This window comes from Schistocerca cancellata, chromosome 1, assembly GCF_023864275.1.
Source record: "Schistocerca cancellata isolate TAMUIC-IGC-003103 chromosome 1, iqSchCanc2.1, whole genome shotgun sequence".
Taxonomy (NCBI): Eukaryota; Metazoa; Arthropoda; class Insecta; order Orthoptera; family Acrididae; genus Schistocerca; species Schistocerca cancellata.
The window spans coordinates 1,269,543,791-1,269,568,128 of NC_064626.1; the positions used below are offsets into that span (position 1 = coordinate 1,269,543,791).

At 38.2% G+C, this 24,338-nt stretch overlaps 1 protein-coding gene across 3 annotated transcripts in view; it reads right to left on the bottom strand.

The window, feature by feature from the left end:
• Positions 1 to 475: 475 nt before the first annotated feature.
• LOC126094986 (caspase-1-like) overlaps positions 476 to 24,338 on the bottom strand; it is a 101,800-nt gene continuing 77,937 nt past the window's right edge. For 2 of the 3 annotated variants that reach the window (XM_049909651.1, XM_049909644.1), the window contains exon 6: positions 21,944 to 22,401. In XM_049909651.1, the coding sequence (XP_049765608.1) occupies positions 22,163 to 22,401 (239 nt within the window). In that variant the 3' untranslated portion in view covers positions 21,944 to 22,162. Of the gene's footprint in view, positions 2,199 to 21,943; positions 22,402 to 24,338 lie in introns of those variants that run through there. The other variant, XM_049909659.1, reaches the window with a different exon arrangement.

Consider the following 24,338-nt stretch of genomic DNA (forward strand, 5'->3'; position numbering starts at 1 on the left):
TCTAGGTGCAATTTCTGACACAGAAGCAAAGCTGCAAGTATACGTCTGTTTTTTTCCCCACATACACTAATTCTGTGCTAACAACAGAAATAAAATAGGATCTAAACTTCTGAGGTTTCTTCACCACATGCAGTGTCACAAATGTCTAAGACAAATTAAGGACCAAGTCATCATCTATCATAAAGCAGTTGGCAACTGTGGGAATTCTTAGTATTGGTTGATGTGGTTACTGTGAACAACAAACGCATGGACATACACAACAGTAGGCATTCTGGTAGTATTCCAGTAGACAAGAACTACAGTTTTGAAATAATTTATTTATGAAATTGAACCAAATTCTGACATACTAAATTATAATTTCAATCAAAATTACATATACTGTCTTTAGAATACGTTTTTTTTTTTTTTTTTTTTTTTTTTTTTTTTTTTTTTTACAATAAGTACATCACAAGAAATAAATGATTACAAGTAAAATATGCAGTTCTCACCTTAATTTTAAAAAAAGGTTTGGACATGATATCAATCAAATATACAACATGTGAAGAATAAATCAACTCTACAGGATATTCCACTTCCTACACAATACAAAAGAACTTTCAGATATGACATGGAATGTTTCAAAAAACCACTGCATTTAGCCTATAGTTTTGTTTATTTCAAAGAAAAGTAAATTATTTACCATCATGCAGTTTATCTTAGAGGGATCACAATTGCTATTCATGACAGATACTGCAGCAAAAGTATCTACAATCAGTAAAGTATCATTTAAAAGTCAGTAGAAAGCCAGTTCAGATAAGGATCATACATCTCCAGTCAAAGGAATATATTTTCTTTTGAAATTTATACAATTTCTCAGCTACAGTCTTTCAAGACTTATAAACCACACATTAAATGTTTCAGTCTTAAAAGGCTATTCAATTGGAATGGAAACTAAGCTCTACAAGTGAGTTAAAAAATATGTATAATTATTTATGTGCAGCTCCTTTGCAGTTAACTATGAAAAAGTAAATACTAAGACACTCTATTCTACAGGTGTTTCCAAAGACACTACAACTGTATTTTTTGTATTTTTATATCACAGTGCATCTTATCACATGATCCAAAGTTTTATTGTATTATATTGCATGATCCAAAGCTAACTGTATGTGGTACTACTGAAAATGAAAATTGAGAAATAAGATTAATTATATGTTGGAGCAAATGTTTTTTCTTTGCAGAAAGTGCCATTAGAAGGAAATAAGAAATTAAATGTGATCAAGAACTGCACACAAATACTACTGTGAAAAGGTCTAATTTGTTACAACCAGTATCAACAATAACATTAACATTTGAGAGTTTGAGTATGTTCGAGAACATAAATCACAACTACAAGTGGTTTCTGCATGTGTAGTTTATATTACAATAATCTACATTCCAACACAAACAATTAGAGAAAAAATGACAAACTGCAGGAACATTTACACTGGTCAATAAGATAATAAAAAATCTTCAGGTTCCAGAGTACCTGAAACTGTAACATTTTTGCATAGCTTGTTTCTTTTCATATTGCCCAGTAGATTTTCGTTACTTCATTGGAAAGCAACAAATATTACAAAACAAGCATGATAGTTTCAGTGAACTGGTAAACAAATGAGAAAATATGTGGATTAAATACTTTCCACAGAAAAAGGCTCAAATGTACATTACTCATTAACTGTAATGCCACAAATACTTCCTTTGCATTTCAAAACTGTTTTGGCCAATATGAAAAACTGCAACTTTTACAATTTTTTTTTTAAAAAGAAAACTATCATATAAAAATGTATTGGCCAAAATTCATCAAGTCTCAAAATAAATAAAATGGGATTTTGCACTTCTGAATATGCCATTTCTTACAAACTATCAGACCTGGAGCTGTTACAGCCATAAGTGCAAAACAGCAAAATTTTAGCACATACGAATTCTATAACTAATGTTATCTTACTTCTTCTCCTCAAAACACAATAATCTTGTCAGCAATGATGTGATGCACGGTACTTCCTTCTGCCCATGCATAATATTGTTATTAGGTGTAATGGATTCAAAGTCAATCACAACACGCTGACACACAAATGTCAAAAGTGTCAGGATATCAAGTTTAGTTCCTCGACTTCGCAGCTCCGAGCAGAGCGCCTTCACGAACAGCGAACCATGGGTAGTGATGGTCGATGAACAGTACCCTAGATTAAAGAAACTAGTGTTTAATCACAAACTGACTTACAACTCAACCAGTATTACCTGGTTTTGCATAGTTTTGCAAACTGAACAAACATATGCATATGTAAAAAAATAGTATGTGTACTTCCTAATGGTTTCTAGGTGGCTGATTAGAAAAAGAACTTTCAACTTAATTGATTTACAAAATCACAGTAAAAGGAACAAAAATAATTTTCATGCAGACTCCTACAAATTCAAAAGAAAAATAATTCAACATTACCTATCTTTCATTAAATTTAAGGTTGGGTAGGTCATATAAGAAGTAGAGAGCGGGAAAGTGGGGGTACCAAAAAAGGGAAGGAAAGGAGAATGGGGGGAGGGGGGGGGGGGTTTATAGATGAAGAGAGGCATACTGTGCCCCTGAAACCCATGTGCTGATTTGCTGTTGCATTTCCTTTGTTGAAATCTCTCCACTGTAAACCATTCTTGAGTTCACTGTTCAAAGTTTGCGAGTTCTAATTTATTGTGCCAAAATATAATAGTCCTCACCCAGAAGGGCGCCATATGTGCTTTATTTCTTCATTGATAGTCCTCAGTTTCGACATACTGTGTTCCTGTACTGCCTGAAAAATGAGGGGGTGGAAGTTCAACACTGACTACTGTAAATGATGTTGCCAACAATTGCAGAGTTCTTTACTTTCACTGTTCACCCCCCCCCCCCCCCCCATAATACACAGTTAATATGGCCAGCTCACTATTGGTTAATTTTTGATAAGCCTCATTAATAGTTTGCAGGCATATGTCAGCATACTGCTACAATAGTTTACCGTTGAACATCTATGAGCAGTGAAAACATAACCACACTGTTCTTGTAGAATAATGCGGTACATGTGACACTATTGAACAGACACTGTCTTTGTTTTAACACATGGCTTATTTGTGTTGCACTTATTTCACGGTTAAGTTGATGCATTGCTCTTGATCTAACCAATACAGATTTCTTGTCTGAAAATCAGCTGTGAACTGACTGTCTCAGGACCAAAAACCGTGTCTTTATATATCCTCACAATAATAGGTACTGGAACTATATATTGTTCGATGTTTAATTTATAGAAATTACAATTAAAATGTAACACATTCAGTTTAACTGAATATATGGAAAAACTCCTTCTTTTTAACGGTTACTTCTGCTACAAAACTTAGGCAGAATTATTTGTTTAAATGATGAAATTAACAGATATACAAACAATACTTTTGGCAAACCTGATAATTATTTTGGAATTAATTAAGAGCCGGTTTTGCTAACATGTTTTCAAATAAAGTCAAATAAATACTTAAAGAATGCTATTGTTTCATCTCCCAAATGTTTATAATTAGCACAGATTTATATTTGTTTATAAGTCAACAATAGAACCTACGTCAGGGAACAATTGCTGATTGCACAAAATTAGATCTGGTGCTATATTCTTTAAAACTGAAGGCCAACCCTTCTCTTTTATCAAAATGTCAATTATACTCATGTATGTTAATAGGAATTAGTCACAAATGAACAAATGAATTTAAGGAGGCAGATGGTAAAACAAGAGAGGAAGTAAAGAGATTCTAGCTTGCTTGGTCACAAACGGATACCAGCTGCCAAAGCAGAGGTACTGCTGGTGGTTGATGTGCTTGATATCAACAGACATATTTGTAGAGCCATCTGTGAGGTGGAGATCGACATTCAGGAAGGTGGCTCACTGATGTAAGGGCTAGATGAAGTGGACTTGGGAGTAGGTGTTGAGGTTATGGAGAAAAGAGCAAAGGCTCTCCCTGCCATGAGTCCAGACCATAAAAATTTCATCAACAGATCTGAATTAAAGAAGGGGTTTTGGGTGCTGACTGGCTAGTAAGAATTCCTTCAGATGGTCCAAAAATAAGTAGGCATATGATGGTGCCCTGCAAGTACCCATGGCAGTACCACAGATTTGTTCATAGACTTGGCCATCGAAAAAGGTATAATTGAGGATTAGGACGGGGTTGGCTAAGAGATTACAGAAGAGCTGGGGGTTTGGTGTCAGGACAACAATGGGAAAGGTATTGTTCCATGGTCACAAAGCCATGGGCATGGGGGATGTTGGTATATGAGAATGTCACTAACAGGACAGGAAATGTTTACCACTCCACTGCCGGACATGTTGTGCATCACAATACAAACATCAACAGCTGGAATGAAATTTTCACTCTACAGCAGAGTGTGCACTGATATGAAACTTCCTGGCAGATTAAAACTGTATGCTGGACCGAGACTCGAACTCAAGTTCGAGTCTCGGTCCGGCACACAGTTTTAATCTGCCAGCAATTTTCATCAGGCTTCACTACATGAGCTGTTTGGATACTCCGTTTCAGCACTTGTTTATCTGAATGACACAGATGGGAATTATTTCTGCAGCATATCCTGTGCTCTCTCAACCCCCTGGCCTCAACCCGAGCTAACCTGTTTTCCATTGTCTTGCTTTGCCTTAACCCTCTCCTTCTCTGTACCTCTTGTGTGCTCTACCCTCTGACTCCCTTCATAGTGTTGTGCAACCACGGAGTTATTTGTCGAAAGACTGCGTCACACTATCGCCTCCTTGCATCATAGGTCCTTCCCTACGCCATCCCCACTTCCACCTGACCAAGCAAATGTCATTGATAATTAGCAGTCAGTCTTGCCATGGCTGTTGTCATTTGCATTAGAAAGTCTGTGTCACCGTGTGTACTTCTACTAGAGAAAGAGCAAAAGCTCAAATGCTAGTCTAAATACTGTTTTCTATTGCATATTTCTATACACCACACACGTCAGCTATAGATGAAAGGATACCTTTCCTTAATTTTACATATTATTCCATCCAGGAATTTCCATTGTTGTTGTACTTTTAAAATAAGGCAAATGTGTAAACAACTGTAGGCAAGTTTACAAAACTGATATGCATATTTTGTCTTTACTAAAAATTCTCCACAGTTACATGTAATATGAATACAGTATGGGTTCCCCATATCCTTAAATAATATTCCTAATGGATGAAAAATCTCATTTGACAAGTTATTTGTAATGTTCTGTAAGTCTGAACACATTGCAAGGCTGGATGTAGAATGGCATTCCTGAACTTGTTAACAACTTACGTGTCAATATTTTAATGAGATGTTATTAAATAGTCATACCAATTTATTCTCTGTTCTAGTGTATTGCATATGTATGTAATTATCCTTAATACTGAAAAATGGTCACTGCTGAAGTAACCAAATTCGATTCAGTAATGAATGACCCCACAGACAATATTCAAGTGCGAGCTGGGCATACAAGGTCTTTTGTTGGTGAGCGTTTTGTTGGTGATGGTGAGTGTTTTTGTGAAGAGGCTATGGCACCCAGGAGCCACACATGAGGTAGATACTATTCGCTGCAGTTAATGCTTAAGTAGATGCGTGGCAGACTAGTTGTATGTCTTCACAATGGTTTTTGATGGTAAAGGACTTTAATTTACTTCATCATTGATAGTGGGGAACTGCACTTTTGAACTTTGAATGTTTGCTACTGATTTCGTGAATTACAGTGTAGTAGAATAACTTTCCTGATATATTTGATGTGGTGCTTAAACTGCATAAATTAATCATTGTTTAATTGTTTTTAACTATATCCACCAATCTGTAAGAGGCCAACATTCTTATGTGTGTGTAAAATTTAATTAATAAACATCATTTGGTTTGAACTTTAAACATCAGGTTTAGCCTGTATCACTATCCTATGTGATTTTATCCACTTATTTTACATATTGTCCAGTCTTTTCCCGTCTCCAATGAATCTGTCTACTAAATAAGTGTTTGAGGAAAATTTCTATGTTATATATTTGGGTTTTAAGACAATGGTGCAGGACACAGACAAAAATGTTATTAGGTTGTGCATTGTCTTAAAAAAAAAATAAAAAATAAATAAATAAATAAAAATTTTAAAAAAACCTGCTAGTGCACTCATACAGTATTATCAGAAGTTTATTCCAAGTGTATGTAGATAACTCTCACTCTCTGATGCATATCACACTCTTGAATTCCACTGAAGTAATTAGTGTTTGCATCCCCTAGTCACAGCTTTTTTTTCATTGTATTGTCAGCTCTTTTTTACATTGTATTGTTTATTGATAAGTTGCAGGCATAACGTGGATATAGCCAAGACACAAGAGTCAGTTCATAACTCTTGCACACTGCCCTTGTGTGACCATTACTATGGCTTGATAATGTTGAAATTCATGTCAACTGTGAGCTCATGGCAGTTGCATGCTTGTTGCAGGTTTGCATGGCTATGTCATGAGTGAGTTAGTTTTAAAATTGAAGCTGCAACTGAGTCAAGTTGGATTACATGTAGTGATCAGTATTCCTACATCAAAATTAAATCCCTACATTGGAGTAACATAATGGAAATATATAGCACTTTGAGAGAGATGAGTGGGAATAGTGTAGTGGATCGTTGCACAGTATCAGTGTTTTGCTCATTTCCATGAAGATCAGGTAAGTACTGAAGACAAAACAAGAAGTGCAAGATCATCAGTTGCAACAGATTACACCTCTCCGGTTATTGTTAATGACATTTTGAGAGACGATTGAGAAAAACATGTGACGAAATTGCATATGATACAACAACGTCTGTCAGTTTGGTTTACAGAATCGTAACTGAAAAATTAAAAATGAGAAAATTTGCTGCCAGATGGGTTCCATATGGTCTCAGTGAACAGCAGAAAGCAGGTCGTAAAATAATCACAGATTAATTGCTTCACTGTTATCGAGCAAAAGGAGAACACTTCCTGAAAACATTGCTGCACTTGATGCAGCCTATATACTAGATTTTGAGCCAGAACTGAAGCCTCATTTTTCACAATGGAAGAGTTCTGACTCTCCACACCTGAAAAAAATTCTGTTGCCAACAATCAAAGATAAAACTGATGATGATCTTTGCACATGACACGAATGGAGTCATAGCTACAGGTATGAGTGCCCCAGGGCACGTCTGTAACAGGTGCATACTAACAGGCTACTTCTGCAAAATGTTTTACGCACAAAACTTCGTCAATGAGGGAGTGACATTTTGTACAAAATAATTTTGAGTATTGGGTCACATCATTGTAAACTAGTAAAACAACTAAACTGCCAATGTTTTGACTGACTTGCTGCATTCCACTTCAGGGTGTTTCATACCGCAGCAAGATACTTGAAACATTGACAGTTTAGTTGTTTTAGTAGTTTACAATTATGCAAGCCCAGTGCACAAAATTATTTTATCCAAAGTGGCACCAGCCATGGAAGCCTGTGAACTTAACATGCAGTGTCCTCATTTTGCACTATGACACAACATAGCATACCTCCATAACAGTGAGAGAAATGCTCAACAAATATGAATGGTAAAAACTGCCCCACCCACCACACAGTCCTGAGATGAGCCCACTGGATTCTGATTTGTTTCCCACAATGAAGGAACAACTCCATGGGAAATGTTTGGATACAATTCATGAAGCTTCTAGTGAGGCGACCCAGGTAACCAGACAGCTCAATGATGAAGATGCCCTGAAACTTCCTGGCAGATTAAAGCTGTGTGCCAGACCGAGACTCTAACTTGGGACCTTTGCCTTTCGGGGGCAAGTGCTCTACCAACTGAGCTACCCAAACACGACTCACGACCAGTTCTCACAGCTTCAATTGTGCCAGTACCTCGTCTCCTACCTTCCAAACTTCACAGAAGCTATTCTGCAAACCTTGCAGAACTAGCACTCCTGGAAGAAAGGATATTGTGGAGACATGGCTTAGCCACATCCTGGAGGATGTTTCCAGAATAAGATTTTCACTCTGCAGTGGAGTGTGCACTGGTATGGAACTTCCTGGCAGATTTAAACTGTCTGCCGGACTGAGACCCCGAACTTGGGACCTTTGCCTTTCATGGGCAAGTGCTCTACCAACTGAGCAACCCAAGCATGACTCACAACCCATCCTCACAGCTTCAATTCTGCCAGTACCTTGTCTCCTAACTACCAAACTGTGAGGATGGGCCACGAGTCGTGCTTGGGTAGCTCAGTTTGCCCATGAAAGTCTAAGGTTCCAAGTTTAAGTGTCAGTCTGGTACACAGTTAAAATTTCATTATATATAGGTGCCCTATCGGGAATACGGAAGTTGCCAAAATGCTGGGAAGCTATCATAAGCAAGAAAGGAGATTATATTGAAGGCCTGTAAAGGTATTTTGTAAAATAAATAATTTTCTTCAGTTCCATCTTATGGAGGGCAGAACTTTTGAAACAATCCTCGTATGCCAAGTGTGATAACACACTGTACCACAGATGGGTATACGACAGTCAGTCATTTAGTGGCAGCACATACACAGGCCACAAGAGATAGCATCCTGGCAAACAACCAGTATGATGGTTTCACGGCATGTGAATTGGCAGCCGGGTTCAGAGCTTGAGTTTATAGTGCTCGGAAATGATAAAGGAGTGGCGCAAGACAGAAGTAACTGACCATCTTCGAAGATCTGGCTTAGGAAAAGTATCAACGCAAGACAATGTGTTAACTGACACCTATATGGAACATTCATTTTTAAACACCATCCAACTCAAGAATGAGACCAATTTCCCTGGATGCTAGAAAACCATTTGCAGCCACTTACAGGATGCTGGCCTTAGGCCAATAGGGCTGCTAAGAGGCCCCCATTGACTTTCACAAACTTTACATGCTTGTCTCCACTGAATTGAATGTAGACTGTGACTGCCACCATGTCATCTTTTAAGGTGAGTCAGTATACAGCTCAGTGAATGAGCATCCAATGAAGGTCTACAGGCTACGACCAACAATATGTGGTGCAACATTTGGGTGTTGGCAAAACTATAGTCTCGTGCTGGTGGCAGATATCACCAGATGGGGCAGGGTCACTTCACCGAATTTCTCCCAACAGAACACTATCCACATGTCATGAAACATATTGCAGTGCTGGGTGTGAGAACACACTATCCCAAATGAGTGACCACTCGTCGGTTTGTACGAGTCAAACTGTTCGGCAATGGTTTTTGCAACAAACTGACATTGACCTGATTGACTGACCTGTTCAAGCACTAGACCTTAACCCACTGAAAATTTGTGAGCCAAAATGAAGCATCACATGAACTTGCATTGGCTGACACTGACCCCACACTCATGACCAACTGCAGGACTTAGTATTTTAAACATAGAAGAGCCTAAAAGATGAAACACAGTTCCAGGGGCTGACAGTCTCCAAGCCTCATCCAGCGAGGCAGGTAATTGAAGCCAATGATGGGTGGATCTCATACTTAGCCTCATCCCTTATTTGAAACTTTCCTCATCCAAATTATCTATTTTATGTAACAGCAATTGATATTCTTCTATGTGTTTCCAATTGGAAATCTACATGAAATCATTACACTTTAAATTTTATTTATCGTATTTGTGCTACTTAAAACTTAATATAAATGTTAAATTGAAAAAATGCACAAACAAGTCAATCTGACTCAAAATAGAAATTGTGTCCTAATATGAGACAGTCAAAGAAAATGCTTAATATCGACCAATACAAGAACAGGTAAACCCTGAAAAATATTCGCTTTCTTACCAACTATCAACATTTTCTGCAATTACTGTGCAAAAGGAGGACAGCAAGGACACACGAAACCTAGTTTTCTCAATTTGACATTCTTCAGCAGCCCTGGGACAGCATTCCATGAAATGTGCCCATTTTCTTTTATATTAATCTTCTAACGTACAACCACTGTAGAATATGCATTCAGTGTCTTCTTCAGATTGCAAATCTGAAGCATTCTAAAATGCATATCAGACTGCAAATGACTGGAAGATTATGTTTCTTGTGTTTTTTCTTTTTCGAGAACCCAGCTTTCGTTTCTCTCTCCCTTGGTTGTGCTACAGCTTTCTTCTCTCTGAACTGATACAAAAGTTCCCTTTGGGGAAATGATTTTAGCTACTTAACAGGTTCAGCATATTCTGATTTTTACTACAGTTGGTGGCTGTTGATGTGGCTTGCCGGTTGTGGGAGCTGGTTGGATACCACTTAAACTCACACTTATTCCGTTGTTTACATCTTATATTTCAAACTCCTGATATACTGAAAAGTCTGTCTCTAAGTATAAGCCTGTTACATGGGGAAAGCCCCATTTTCCAGAGGCCGTTTATAACATTTTCCGCTATTACTGCTCTCTAATACGCTGCTCTAAATAACTGTAATAAAAAATGAGGTAACTACTTGAACTACGTTTCTATTTCTTGGGGATAATGCATTATAAACATTCCCACAAATTACACACAAGAGGCTACATTTTATACGTGGAATGGAGTGATAAACAGACGATGTGGACCCTAACGTCTCTTATCATACCAATGTGATGTGATGCCTACCATGTACTGACAAATGGTTCAAATGGCTCTGAGCACTATGGGACTTAACATCGGAGGTCATCAGTCCCCTAGAACTCAGAACAACTTAAACCTAACTAACCTAAGGACATCACACACATCCATGCCCGAGGCAGGATTCGAACCTGCGACCGTAGCGGTCGCGCGGTTCCGGACTGCAGCGCCTAAACCGCGTGGCCACCGCGGTCGGCTACTGACAAATCATTATAGTCTTATTGTCATTGCTCTAAGTCTCAGGTGCTGCGAGAAGCAGGTTCTGATACTTCCCAACAGGATTGAGCACGACAGAACTCTCTAACATTAGTGAACTCTCCCATAATAGGCATCTTTCCTCTACATTCAAAATCATTTTGGTACTGATAGTACTATTTGGATAAATTAAAAACAATGTCGGATTGGAACATAAATAATCATTTTCTCATATTAAATTCTAATTGCTATAAGTCAAAGCATAGGGCATTCCATGAGCTAGGATCTGTAATTTCGCACCCGTTGGTCAACAAAATTATCAAGTCATATTTTCCTTGAAAACTGGGCAGAAACAAATCATAATTTCTCTTAAAAAACCATATTCTGTGCTCCTGTCAAATAGAGGGTCATGCAACTTCATACCTGCTTCTCTCTTACATCATTATACACATCCAACCAGATTTCAATAAAAATTGTCTGACAGAATTTAAATTCCTTACTCAGACCCTTACAATGAATAGCTGAACTTATATATTTAGAAGCATATTTGTAATTTTTCTTCGAGACCAAAATTTATGAGATAAATGTCAAAGATTTCCTCTCTCTTAATCAGTTTCACCTTAATGATTTTTTTCTGGTGCACATGCTTTCCTGTTACGTCTGCTACTTCTGTGAATAGTTTTACACATGCAGACAAAACTCGCAATTCAATAATCTAATTTGGACCCGATTGTTTTCGAAATTGAGAGTGATAGTGTTCCTGAATAAAAGGGCAAACAGACTGCTATAGACCTAGACGTTTACAGCTAAGTGTATAATTTGAGAAAAAAATATATCTTGGCAGGTTTCATTTGTTCCAATGAATTATTCTATATTTGAAACACAAGCTTCATAAAAGATAAAATTTTGGTGTAAGACTGATAATGTAAATGGATAGCACACACACACACACACACACACACACACACACACACACACACAAAGGTTTAACTTTTACAAGCTTTCGGAGCCAATGGCTTGTCCTCCTGGCAGAAGAAGGAGCCACTTGCACCAAAAGCTTGTAAAAGTGAAACCTTTTTGTGTGTGTCTTCTCCAACAGCTGCTTGGTGAGTACATTTTTTATCAGTCCATTTACATTATGTTAAGGGAAAAAAAAAGAGAGAAAATATATATATTTGTCAGATGGCAGAACCAAACTTTGATTCAACAAGTGACAACCAGACACCTGGACCAAGGAGCTATGTGCACAGCAATGCTGAACACCTCTCGGGCTCCATCTAGCGCTGTCAGTCAGATCACTACATATTTTGTAATCACTGAAACACCCAATATTTCCAAGTACAATGTTTCATTGGTATTAATTTCCAGTGTTATGCGTAGCACATCTCCCTGTCATGATAATATATTCCCACAATAACTAAACCTGCCACAATTTGCAACGTGGTTGTATATGCCTAGAATGCATGATGCTGTTGTTGTTGTTGTTGTTGTTGTGGTCTTCAGTCCTGAGACTGGTTTGATGCAGCTCTCCATGCTAATCTATCCTGTGCAAGCACCTTCATCTCCCAGTACCTACTGCAACCTACATCCTTCTGAATCTGCTTAGTGTATCCATCTCTTGGTCTCCCTCTACGATTTTTACCCTCCACGCTGCCCTCCAATACTAAAATGGTGATCCCTCGATGTCTCAGAACATGTCCTACCAACCGATCCCTTCTTCTAGTCAAGTTGTGCCACAAACTTCTCTTCTCCCCAATCCTATTCAATACCTCCTCATTAGTTACGTGATCTACCCACCTAATCTTAAACATTCTTCTGTAGCACCACATTTCGAAAGCTTCTATTCTCTTCTTGTCCAAACTATTTATTGTCCATGTTTCACTTCCATACATGGCTACACTCCATACAAATACTTTCAGAAACAACTTCCTGACACTTAAATCTATACTCGATGTTAACAAATTTCTCTTCTTCAGAAACGCTTTCCTTGCCATTGCCAGTCTACATTTTATATCCTCTCCACTTCAACCATCATCAGTTATTTTGCTCCCCACATAGCAAAACTCCTTTACTACTTTAAGTGTCTTATTTCCTAATCAAATTCCCTCAGCATCACCCAACTTAATTCGACTACATTCCACTATCCTTGTTTTGCTTGATATTGGACTTAATTTTCCATGCAAACTGTTGAGTTTTGCTGACTGGACCTAATACAATAGTTCTCGATGGAAGAGTCCTTCCGTGGTATAAACTTCTAAAAAAAAAAACAGAGACCAAAACATAATAAGTGTAAAACTGCATAGGGGCTAAACATGGGATACATTGAAAGGCAAAACATTTGACTGCCAAGAGGGTGATGCATTAAGCCTTCAATGACTACCGGAGCAGGTTACTATCAAAGGATTTCCCACAAAATTCTCGTCATATGTAAAGGCTGTTAGTAGTATCAAAGCTAGCGACCAGACATTCGTGGGCAGTACAGGGACTGAAACCGAGGGTAACAAAGCAAAGCCAGAAATGCTGAACTCCATGTTTAAATGTTCCTTTAAAAAGGAAAATCCAGGAGTACTGCCCCAATTTTGTTCTCACACCTCTACGAAGAGATTTGTATAGTGTCAAGGGTGTTGAGAAACAGCTGAAATTGCTAAAACAGAACAAAGCCCCAGAGCCCAATGGAATCCCTATCAGATTCTATACCAAATTTGCTGCTCAGTTAGCCCCCCTTTAAACCATAATCTATCATAGCTCTGTAAAATAATAATAATAAAAGAAATAAAATAAAATGTACCCAATAGTTGGAATAAAGTGCATGTTACAATCATGTAGAATTATCTTCTCCATGCCAACCAGATGGGATTCCAAAGTATGAATCATATGAAACCCAACTCGCACTTTTCTCACAATACCCTGAAAGTCTTGGATCAAGGACTCAGTTGGGAGGAGACAGGACATCTTGGGTGGAGAGTCATAGACAGATGAAGTAACTGTGGGTCTGTTCCGCGAAGTATGTAGGGAATACTGCTGTTCAAATTCTTTATTAGTGAACTTGCAGACAACAGATTTTTCATAGATGACACAGTTATCTATAATGAAGTTGTGTGTAAAAGACAGGACAAATGTTCAGTCAGATCTTCGTAAGATTTCAAGGTGATGTAAAGTCTGGCAACTTGCTTTAAATGTTCAGAAATGTAAAACTGTGCATTTCACAAAATGAATTAAAAAAAGAAAAAAATTAGGATACTAAGACAACAATATCAGCAGGTTACAACTGGAATCTGCTACATTATCATCTTTAATATTAATTCAAATGTGGCCAGGGGATGAGATAAATAATTAACTATTACTTGCTTTACTGTTCCTATACCTGAAGGAAATAATCAACTGAACCAAGCAATTTTGAAGTTAACTAATATGCAACCTCCTTGAAATTAAATTATTTCATGACAGAAAAGGTTCTCATTAAAGTTCAGTTGGGCTAAATTTGTTTGTTATCTATTCAGAGAAAATACAGATTCTCTTTACTGTCTTGAATGCTTCTGATTACATTACTCCCTGAATGTCACTGAAAATTCAATACTCCCTGCCAAGAATTTTAAGACAGTAATTAATGGTGCTTGACAATTTCATTGTACAGGAGCAGCTGCAGATCTCCACCAGTCAGCTGTAAATTGCTGGTAATATTTAGGACTTTCCGTAGATGCTTTGGAAACTGATCCAGGGCAATTCAGTTATCATTTGGTTCAATGTGCGTAGTTGGACAGTAGATTACTCCAATTATCGGTAAGAACACCTCCTGATGTATCCGTCACAAACCAAATGTCCAAAGGTCCTACAGAAGCCTTGCACATATGTTCACTCTTGGAAGTGTACGGTTTATAACACGAAACTTGTTTAAAAACGTTTTCAACATTGTATATCCTTTAACAACCTCTTCCGTTCAATACTTTTAACACAATCATCACAACAGTAAAGTAAAAAAAAAAAAAAAAAAATGTGTTTAATAGCAGACAACAATGAGTTACAATTCTGTTTGAGATTCGTACATACCTATTCTCGATCGCATACCCTAACACTGCGTGTCATAAATCTCTGCTTTTTTTTCTTTAGATTTAGTTCTCCAATGACTGACGACATCTCTCTCGCAGGTGGAATGTGGGACACAGCCATATTTCATAATTTATTGTTACAAGAATAGAGTGCTTCTTGAACCGATCAGCTGATCTGGTTCCTCAACAGATGCTAAATAAAACATCGTACACTACTACAGTCTCAGGTCCTACGATATTACAGTCAACTTGTACAAATGCCTGGATGTAACACTTTGTGGGGATATAAAATGGAATTATCACATAGGCTCAGTCACAGGTAAATCGGGTGGCAATCTTCTGTTCACTGGTAGAATAGTAGGGAAAAGTTATCATTCTATAAAAGAGACTGGTTACAAATCACTTTTTTGACTCATCCTAGAATATGCTGATCTGTGTGGGACTAGTGCAAAAGTAGGACTAGCAGAGGAAATGAAACAAATGTAGAGGAGGGCAACACCAATTATCACAGGTTTGTTTGACACATGGGAAAGTGTCACAGATATACTGGGGAAACTGCATTGCCTGATGCTAAAATAAACGCAAGCTATCTGGAAGAAGTTTACTTAACAAGTTTTAAGAACAAATCTCAAATGATGACCAGTAATATACCATGCATTGGCAAGGTCTCTCTGCAGCAGTGAGCCTCGTGCATGTCGCTTTGTGGGGTGCATAAATTTTGCAGCACATTCAAGTCTCGCCTGTGCGTGTTCCATGGACCTGCTGTTATAGGGTAGTGGTGTTAGTGTTGCATGTGCTTTGGAACTGCTAGTTGCATTACTGTCTAGTTCTTGTATAAGATGAGTGTAGTGAGAATGCTTACTATTGCACAGAGAGCATTTTAAGTGAAAGAGGTTTTCCATGCAGGAGGAAACTTTACGGAGCATGTGAGGTGGCAATTTAGATTACACTTTGCTGTTTTGAGGTGTAAACATCAAGACAATGTACGTGATTTAATTTGCTAATTCTGAGCAACATGTTCAGTTCACGATGCACCACAAACTGGTAGGCTCACAAATTTGACAGAACAGAAGCTTGGCAACATTTCAGACATTATGTTGCGGAGTCAAACAAAAGCAGTGAGAAGATTACCACAAGAGGCTAAAGTCTCTCGCTTGACAGCACACAAGACTGTAAACAAATAACTGGGAACATATCCATACAATATTAACACTGACCAACAATTATGTTGTATAGACCATGTGAAACGAATGTTTTCAGCAATTTGTTAACTGACATTGAGATGCTGTTTCAGATCAAACTTTTGTCACTGATGATGCTTGGTTTCACTTATCTGGCTACATTAATTCCCAAAATTCACGTATCTGATCATCAGAAAATCTACAGAGATGCCATTGTAAGCAGAGAAAAATCTGACTGTGGGTTGCCATAGTGCAAGCACGAATTATAGGACCGATCTTCTGTGATACTATCATCACTTCAGATGTCTATTGTTCCCAGATAATTTTTCCGTTTATTGTCCTGGTGAATGAAAATTAGATAAGTCATTCACTTTTCCAACAAGACATCACTACTGCTCATATTGCACATCAGTCCCTGCGACTTTTAGATGAAATCTTTGGAGACAGAGTAATTACTGGTCCCCACACTCACTGTATCTCTCTCTGCCCAAGTATTTACTTGGGGTGTGGCTACAACATTTTTGTATCAAAAGTATCTAGTAAACACAGGTTGTAAAATGCATACCGTAAGAGCTACGAAATACAAGTATCTCCTGAGCACTGTGAAACACATCTCTTCTGCTGAACAAGTGCTCATAGTTCATAAGATGTCATTTTAGATTCCATGTTTACTACACTTTTTTGCTTCGAATGATCGTTCCCATAATATCCCTGTATACTGACCATTCTTCCTGGGACACCCTGTGTACACATTGATGCTAAACACACTGTCATCAACAAAGTCACTAATTTTAGTTACATACATCGTTTTAATTTTGCTGAAACAAAATTGTCTAATTTAAAAGGAATATTAACTTGATTTTGTTCATTTCCAAATAAAATTATCGTTTTGAAAGTTCTAGAGTGTCAGTTTAGAAATATCCAGATTGTTTAATAATGTATAATACAGTACAAAAGTAACTTGCTGGGCTACAAAATAAATAATTATTGAGCAAGAACACGTTAACTATGTTATTTAGTAGAAAAATAGAGCTTTTTACAACCAACTTTTTAGTTAATATTTTACCAAAATTCAAACTATTTTACAGAACTATGTATGAAGAATATACATATGGTTTACACTAAACATACTTAATTGGATACTTGAAAAATCTACTCATCAAGAGCCAGCAGAACACATGCATAAAAGACTGTTGTGATTGGCAAGCTTTCAGAGCCGGTGGCCCCTTCAGGCAGAAGGGCTGAGGGGGAAGGAAGAAGGGTGAAGGAAAAGGACTGGGGAGGTCTAGGAAAAGGGGTAGATTTCAGGAAAGTCGCCCAGAACTGCAGGTCAGGGGAGACTTACCATACGGGATGTGAGGGAAAGACTCCAAACCTCTCCAGTCCTTTTCCTTCACCCTTCTTTCTTCCCCTTCAACCCTCCTGCCTGAAGGAGGAACCGCTGGCTCAGAAAGCTTGCCAATCACAACAGTCTTTTATGTGCGTGTTCTGCTGCCACTTGGCGAGTAGATTTTTTTTTATCTATCCAGTTAAATAATTTTATCAGTAACTGATTTGTTTGTTGTTACACTAAACATACGGCCATTCATAAATAATTTTTTACAACTTTTTCTCCATTTTAAATAACATGGAATAATGTTTGTAATGATACTTATAAATTGACTGCATTGTTGAGTGTTTATATAAGCGATCATAAGCCAGTTAGTAGTTGCTAGTAGTTAATGTTCCTCAAAGAAAGCAGTTCAGTAGAGTACCAGCTGTAATTGTTAGTGGCAGTAAGCTGGACTGAATGAAGTTATCAGTTCAGTGGTGTTCGTTAATTTAATTTCAACAAGCCACCGTCCATTAATTGCAAAAAGTGTACAACATTTTCTAAAAGTGATGACAGTGGGGTTTCTACAGTGAAGAAATATGGTGACCTGAGGTAAAGAGCCACTTCTGTGCACAGGGTTGAGTTGTGGCAGTGGGCTGTGGCTGCTGCTAGCTCAGGAAAACAATTTCAGAAAGACAAACACTACACTTTTGGCATGGCAGCCAAGCCTTCTTTAGCTCATGATATGGTTGACTCGTGGTGCACTGCCTTGGCCAGTTGCAACCCAGGAAGCTGGCTGTGACATCCATGTCCAGAAGCCCATTAAGCGGCATACGGCTCAGTTCGGCACAGCTCGGCTACTCGTGGTAGGTACCTGCGGCACAGAGATCTGCGCGAATTCTTGTAGGGGATGATAGCCTCCAGGAGTGTAAATTGGCCCTGCAAGCAAATGTGTATGGTGCCAGGATGCCTGCACCAGTATGAGGGTGGACAGTTTTACTGCTACTGTTGAAGCGAGCCTGGGTGCAGCCCACAGCAGGAAGGTGCCAAGCTTCAGGAGGTCGACTAAGTAGCTGGACCACCACCAGACACATGGTGGCTGCTTGCTGAGGCCATATCACTCCAACAACCGGCACAATCCTCTTACAAGGGAACCTCCCCATCGCACCCCCCTCAGATTTAGTTATAAGTTGGCACAGTGGATAGGCCTTGAACAACTGAACACAGATCGATCGAGAAAACAGGAAGAAGTTGTGTGGAACTATGAAAAAATAAGCCAAATATACAAACTGGGTCGTCCATGCATAAGATAGGCAATATTAAGGGCAATGTGAGACGAGGAGCTCCGTGGTCCCGTGGTTAGCGTGAACACCTGCGGAACGAGAGGTCCTTGGTTCAAATCATCTCTCTACCGAAAATTTTAACTTTTTATTTTCAGTTTTTCACATAAACTCATATGTTTTCATCACTTTTTTTTGGAGTGATTATTACATCCACAAGAAAACCTAAATCGGGCAAGGTAGAAGAAACTTTTCACCCATTCGCCAAGTGTACTAGTTAGGTGGGTCGACAACATATTCCTGTCATGTGACGCACATGCTGTCACCAGTGTCGTATACAAAATATCAGACGTGTTTTCCTGTGGAGGAATCGGTTGACCTGTGACCTTGCGATCAAATGTTTTCGGTTCCCATTGGAGAGGCACGTCCTTTCGTCAGCTAATCGCACGGTTTTGCGGTGCGGTCGCAAAACACAGACACTAAACTTATTACAGTGAACAGAGACGTCAATGAACGAACGGACAGATCATAACTTTGCGAAAATAAAGAAAGCAAAATTTTCAGTGGCGGGCAGATTTGAACCAAGGACCTCTCATTCCGCAGCTGCTCACGCTAACCACGGGACCACGGCGCTCCTCGCCTCACATTGCCTATCTTACACATGGACGACCCAGTTTGTGTATTTTGCTTATTTTTTCATAGTTCCACACAACTTCTTACTGTTTTCTCGATTGATCTGTATTCAGTTTTTCAAGGCCTATCCATTGTGCCAACTTATAACTAAATCTGAGGGGGGTGCGATGGGGATGTTCCCTTGTTAGTAGGTGCTGCCAGACTACTATAATTGGTTAGAAGGTCATTTGTTGTGCTAACGTACTGCTTCCACACACACATGTAATAATAAATCTGTGGCTCAATGGTGTAGAAACCACTAGGCTTGTCCTGCAAAAGCACAGACTTTCACTGAATCGTCATGACTGCAAAAGCACAGACTTTCACTGAATCGTCATGACTGCAGTGCTCCGAGTGTCCTACTTCGCAATGTGTAGGCAGCCCTGTTGCTGCAGCTGGCATGCTAATGCATAGGCAGGGCAGGCTGCTTACAGCTTCTTCAACTGCTGTGGTTGAGCTGTTTTTCAAGAAAACCAAGAAATTGTGACTGAGCAGCAATATTTTTGGAAGCTATTGATTTTTTTGGTACTGTTCCACGGGTGTATCAGCCTTTGAACAAAACAGAGCTGCACGAGTCTCTGCCTTTCTCGTTTTGTTTATTATTGCACGAGTCTTTGCCTTTCTTCATTTTGTTTATTATCACTATCTTATAGATACGGCACATACAGCATGTAGCTCCACGACACAAGTCACACGATGTGCACAGGACATATATGTTTGCATGTTTGTAAAGCAGTGGAAATTTGATTGCATGCATTTTGCTCATGGGTGTCAGGGGCGAATGAAATGATTCATGGGAACTGTAAAAGGGGATGGTCATCAGCTTATCATAGTCTCCATCTTTTAAAAATAACAAACTGTTTTATACATTTAACCAAAACTAACTTACATGCAACATTTTACACTAAATACATATTCAACGGTCAAGATTACACATGACTGTTGGAAGACTCAATCTAGAGGTAGGCCTCACCAGACACGTCATTCAACCTCTTGTTACCACCAGGGAAATGTCTGTTATGGCACTTGTTTATAGGAATGACAGTATTTTTTCAGATATGATGGTCGGAACAGTTCATATTCATTTATGATCGGCGTGTACATTAAATGGGCTGATGAATAACTTGTAAAAGGTACATCCCATTGGTATCTAAGACAAAGCCCTAGTAAGATAGTGCCTCATGGCCACCTGTATGGTCCAGTGTGTCAGCTAATCAATCAAATTAATCAGGGGTGCAACAGGGCTTCACCTACCACAATAGTACTGTGAAACTAGCTGCAAATGAGGCTTCGATAAGGTTTGAGAGTTTTGTGTGGACTCGGCACCTCTGCCAACAGAAGTGCATTGGTAATAAAGACCAAACTTTGCTCAATGGCATTGAAATGGTTGTGTCAATTGTGAAACATAACAAAATTCTGCAAACATTACTGGAAAAATTGCTTCACTACTACACTCTAGAGAATGTTTTTGCAGTATTTTATGGAACTTTATGAGACAGGCAGTCTCTATTAATTTTGTTACAATTCATCTTCAGATATCTATGTTACCTTTCACATACTCTGAAAACTACTGTAGAGTGTACCTATTAACAGTAGTCGCAATGTTCTATTCCATTTCCATATGTCTCTTGACAGGTACTGCAGCAACAACACTTGGTAAATTACCATTTCAAGTCAAGTTTAATGCCAATTTTGACAAGGATTATCCATTTTCAGTTAAAAAAATAATTTCTTTTCAAATAAGTACATTTCTTTTACAGTCTGAAGCATTATAAATAGCTTACTAAATGTTACAATCAAGACTGATTACTGAAGTGGAATGGACATTAAGCACAAGAAATCTATTAAAAAAGAGTTAAAAAGTATGCACAATAATTTATTCACAGTTTTTATTTAGTTAAGTATGAAAAAATAAATATACAAACACACTGTTCTATAGATATTTCCAAAGGCACCACAACTGTATTTTTTGTACTTTTATATCACATTGTATCATATTACTTAAAATAAACCAGTTAATTGTGAATGGTATTACTAAAAACAAAAAAGTGAGAAAACAATTAGCTGTGTGTTTGAAACAAAAGTTTTTTTGTTCACACACAATTCTATTAAAAGGAGATAAACTAAATATGATCGAGAACAGCATACAAACACTACTGGGAACATGTTTAGTGAATTACGTGATACGTCACAACCAGTACCAATAAATACACATACATTTCAAAGTTTGAGCATTTTACAGAGCATAAATCACAACTAAAAGTGTGTGTTGCTGAATGAGGCAGTCTGTATTCTAATTATCAACATTCCAACACAGGTAATTGGAACAAAAATGACAAACTGCAGGAACTTTTACAGTAGTCAATAAGATTATGAAATCTTCAAGCTCCAGAATATGCAATACTGTACCATTTTTTCATGGCCTGTTTCTTTCCATACTATCCAGTACATTTTCTTTGTTTCATAGGAAAAGTACCAAATATTGTGATAGAAGCATGAAAGTTTCACTAATGTGATAAACAAACGAGGAGCGAGAAGATGCATGGATGAAATACTTTCCACAGAAAAAAGGCTCAAATTTAAAGTACTCTGGTAAGTGTAACACCAACAATACTTCCTTACCATACAAACTATCGTAGCCAATTTGTAAATTCATGTTTTAACAATTTCTTTTTTTTTTTTAAAAAAAAGGCTATTGTATAAAAAATATACTGGCAAAAATTCCCTCTATTCTCAAAATAATGAAACTGACAGTTTGCACTTTTGAATGTGCAATTTCTTACACATCATCAAACCTGGAACTGTTACAGCATTTGCTGCATCACAAAAAAAAAAAAAATTTTTTTACACACACAAATTCTATAACTAAAGCTATATTATTTCTTCTCCTCAAAACGCAATAATCTTGTCAGCATTGTTGTGATACACGGTATTTGCTTCTGCCTATGCATAACATCATTATTAGGTGTATTGGATTCGAAGTCTATTGCAACACGCTGACACACAAATGTCAACAGTGTCAGAATATCAAGTTTTGTTCCTCGACTCTGGAGTTCCCAGCAGAGGGCCTGCATGAACCACGAGCCGTAGGTAGTGTTGCGCCATGAGTAGTATCCTAGATTAAAGAGACCAGTGTTTAATCACATAATGACTGACAACATATTCAATATTACTGGTTCAGCACAGTTTTGAAAAAACGCAATTCTTGATGGTCAAAAAGGGTAGAGGTTCATAACAGATATTATTATTGTTTAGCACAAAACTTTTTTTTTTTTTGGAACAACTTAATTATAATTCATATCTTGTTATTAAACATTTGAACACTTCATATTTTACTAAATTGTACATGAAGACTATCTTTTGTGCTGAGTATACTATCATGCGTAAATCATTTTGTACAAGTTTTCCTCCACTGTAAATTACAGAAAGTACAGCTTGTAATAATACATAAAACTGATTGCATTGATGGTTTACATAAGCAACCATGACTGCAACCCCAAGCCAGTTAGTAGTTACTAATTTTATTCAAAGACAATAGTTCAATACAGTACTACTTTTAGAAGTTGGTTAATCCGTTCACAATTTTCCCCTTTATGTGACAGATTATTCCCTTAAGGATTATCAAGGTCCAGCACCTGTCCTTACACCCCACTCACCCACCACCTCCTCTGCCTCCTGCTGGAGTCTAATCACAGCCATTTCCTGTCCTACAGAAAGTACAGCCACCAGTGAAAGCAGCCAGATCATCGCCCCAGCTCTGCTACATTCTATGTGGTTATGACAACTTGTCAGCTGTGTAGTTACACGGCCAGCCACTTCCAAATCGCGGCCAACCACAAACTACTACTGCTAAATACTCAAACATTACTTTTGCCCCTCTAATCTCCATCAGCATCAGCTCTCCTAGACTAACTTGGGCCTCACCTGCCCTCTCTCCAGCCCCCCCTCCCCCTGTTTCCTGTCCCCCTCCCTCTGAAAGCATAACACTTTCTCTTCTCCCTTAAACATCTTATAAATGGAGCATGATGGCCACCTGGAAGGTCCAGTGCATCACCCTACTGTTCAAATAAACCAAGGAGCAAAACGATATTGTCTAGCACAACAGTATTACGAAAGCTACTACAAATGGGGCTTGGATAAGGTTTCAGAGACCCACAAGCAGGAGCCTGGTCTTCACAACTGTGGCAACAGCAGTGCATTCATGGTGGAGACCTAACTTTGCTCAATGGCACTGAAAGTGAAACATTACAGAACAAAAATTCTCCGAATAAAGCTTGAAACATATGGTTCGCTATTATGATCTACAGAATGTTTTTGATGTACTGTTTTTGGAACTCTTGAGTGGTAAGCAATCTTGATCAATTTGGTTACAATTCATCTTCAGATATCTATGTTTACTTATATACTCCAAACATAATTGTATGATGAACTTTGTCATAACATCTCATTCCATTTGCATACGGAGCAAAACTCTTAACCTATCCACAGTGCAAAATGCACAGTGTCACTCTAGCAACATCTGCAATTGGAGTTCGTGATTCTCTGTTACAATTTCATGCCAAGTAATCCTGTGATGAAATGCACCACTCTTCTTCAATTGTTCTCAATCTCTACGATTATTCCAAATTGGGAAGTGTCCAAGACTGTCTGACAATACTGAATAACCTGCCAAACAAATGTTTAGCAATCAATTTCTTTCATTTGTGATATACATTTCTAGAAAGATCCTCCCAATGACTCTGAGCCTGACATTTGCTTTTCCATTTTATGTGGTCATTTCACTGCAGGTTACATCAGGTGGTTACTCCTAAGTATTTTACAGTAGTTACCGTTTCTGGTGATTCGTGACCAATGAGGTATCAACCTGTAGTGGAACGCACTGTCTATTTATGCACAACACACTACATTTATTTATATTCAGGGTCTGCTCCCAGCCCTGCACCAACAGTCAATCCTCAGCAGGACTTCGTGAATATTATTACAGTCTCCCGGTACTGCAACTGTCTTACAGCCAACAGCATTATCCGTGAATCCTCTTACAGAAAATCAAAC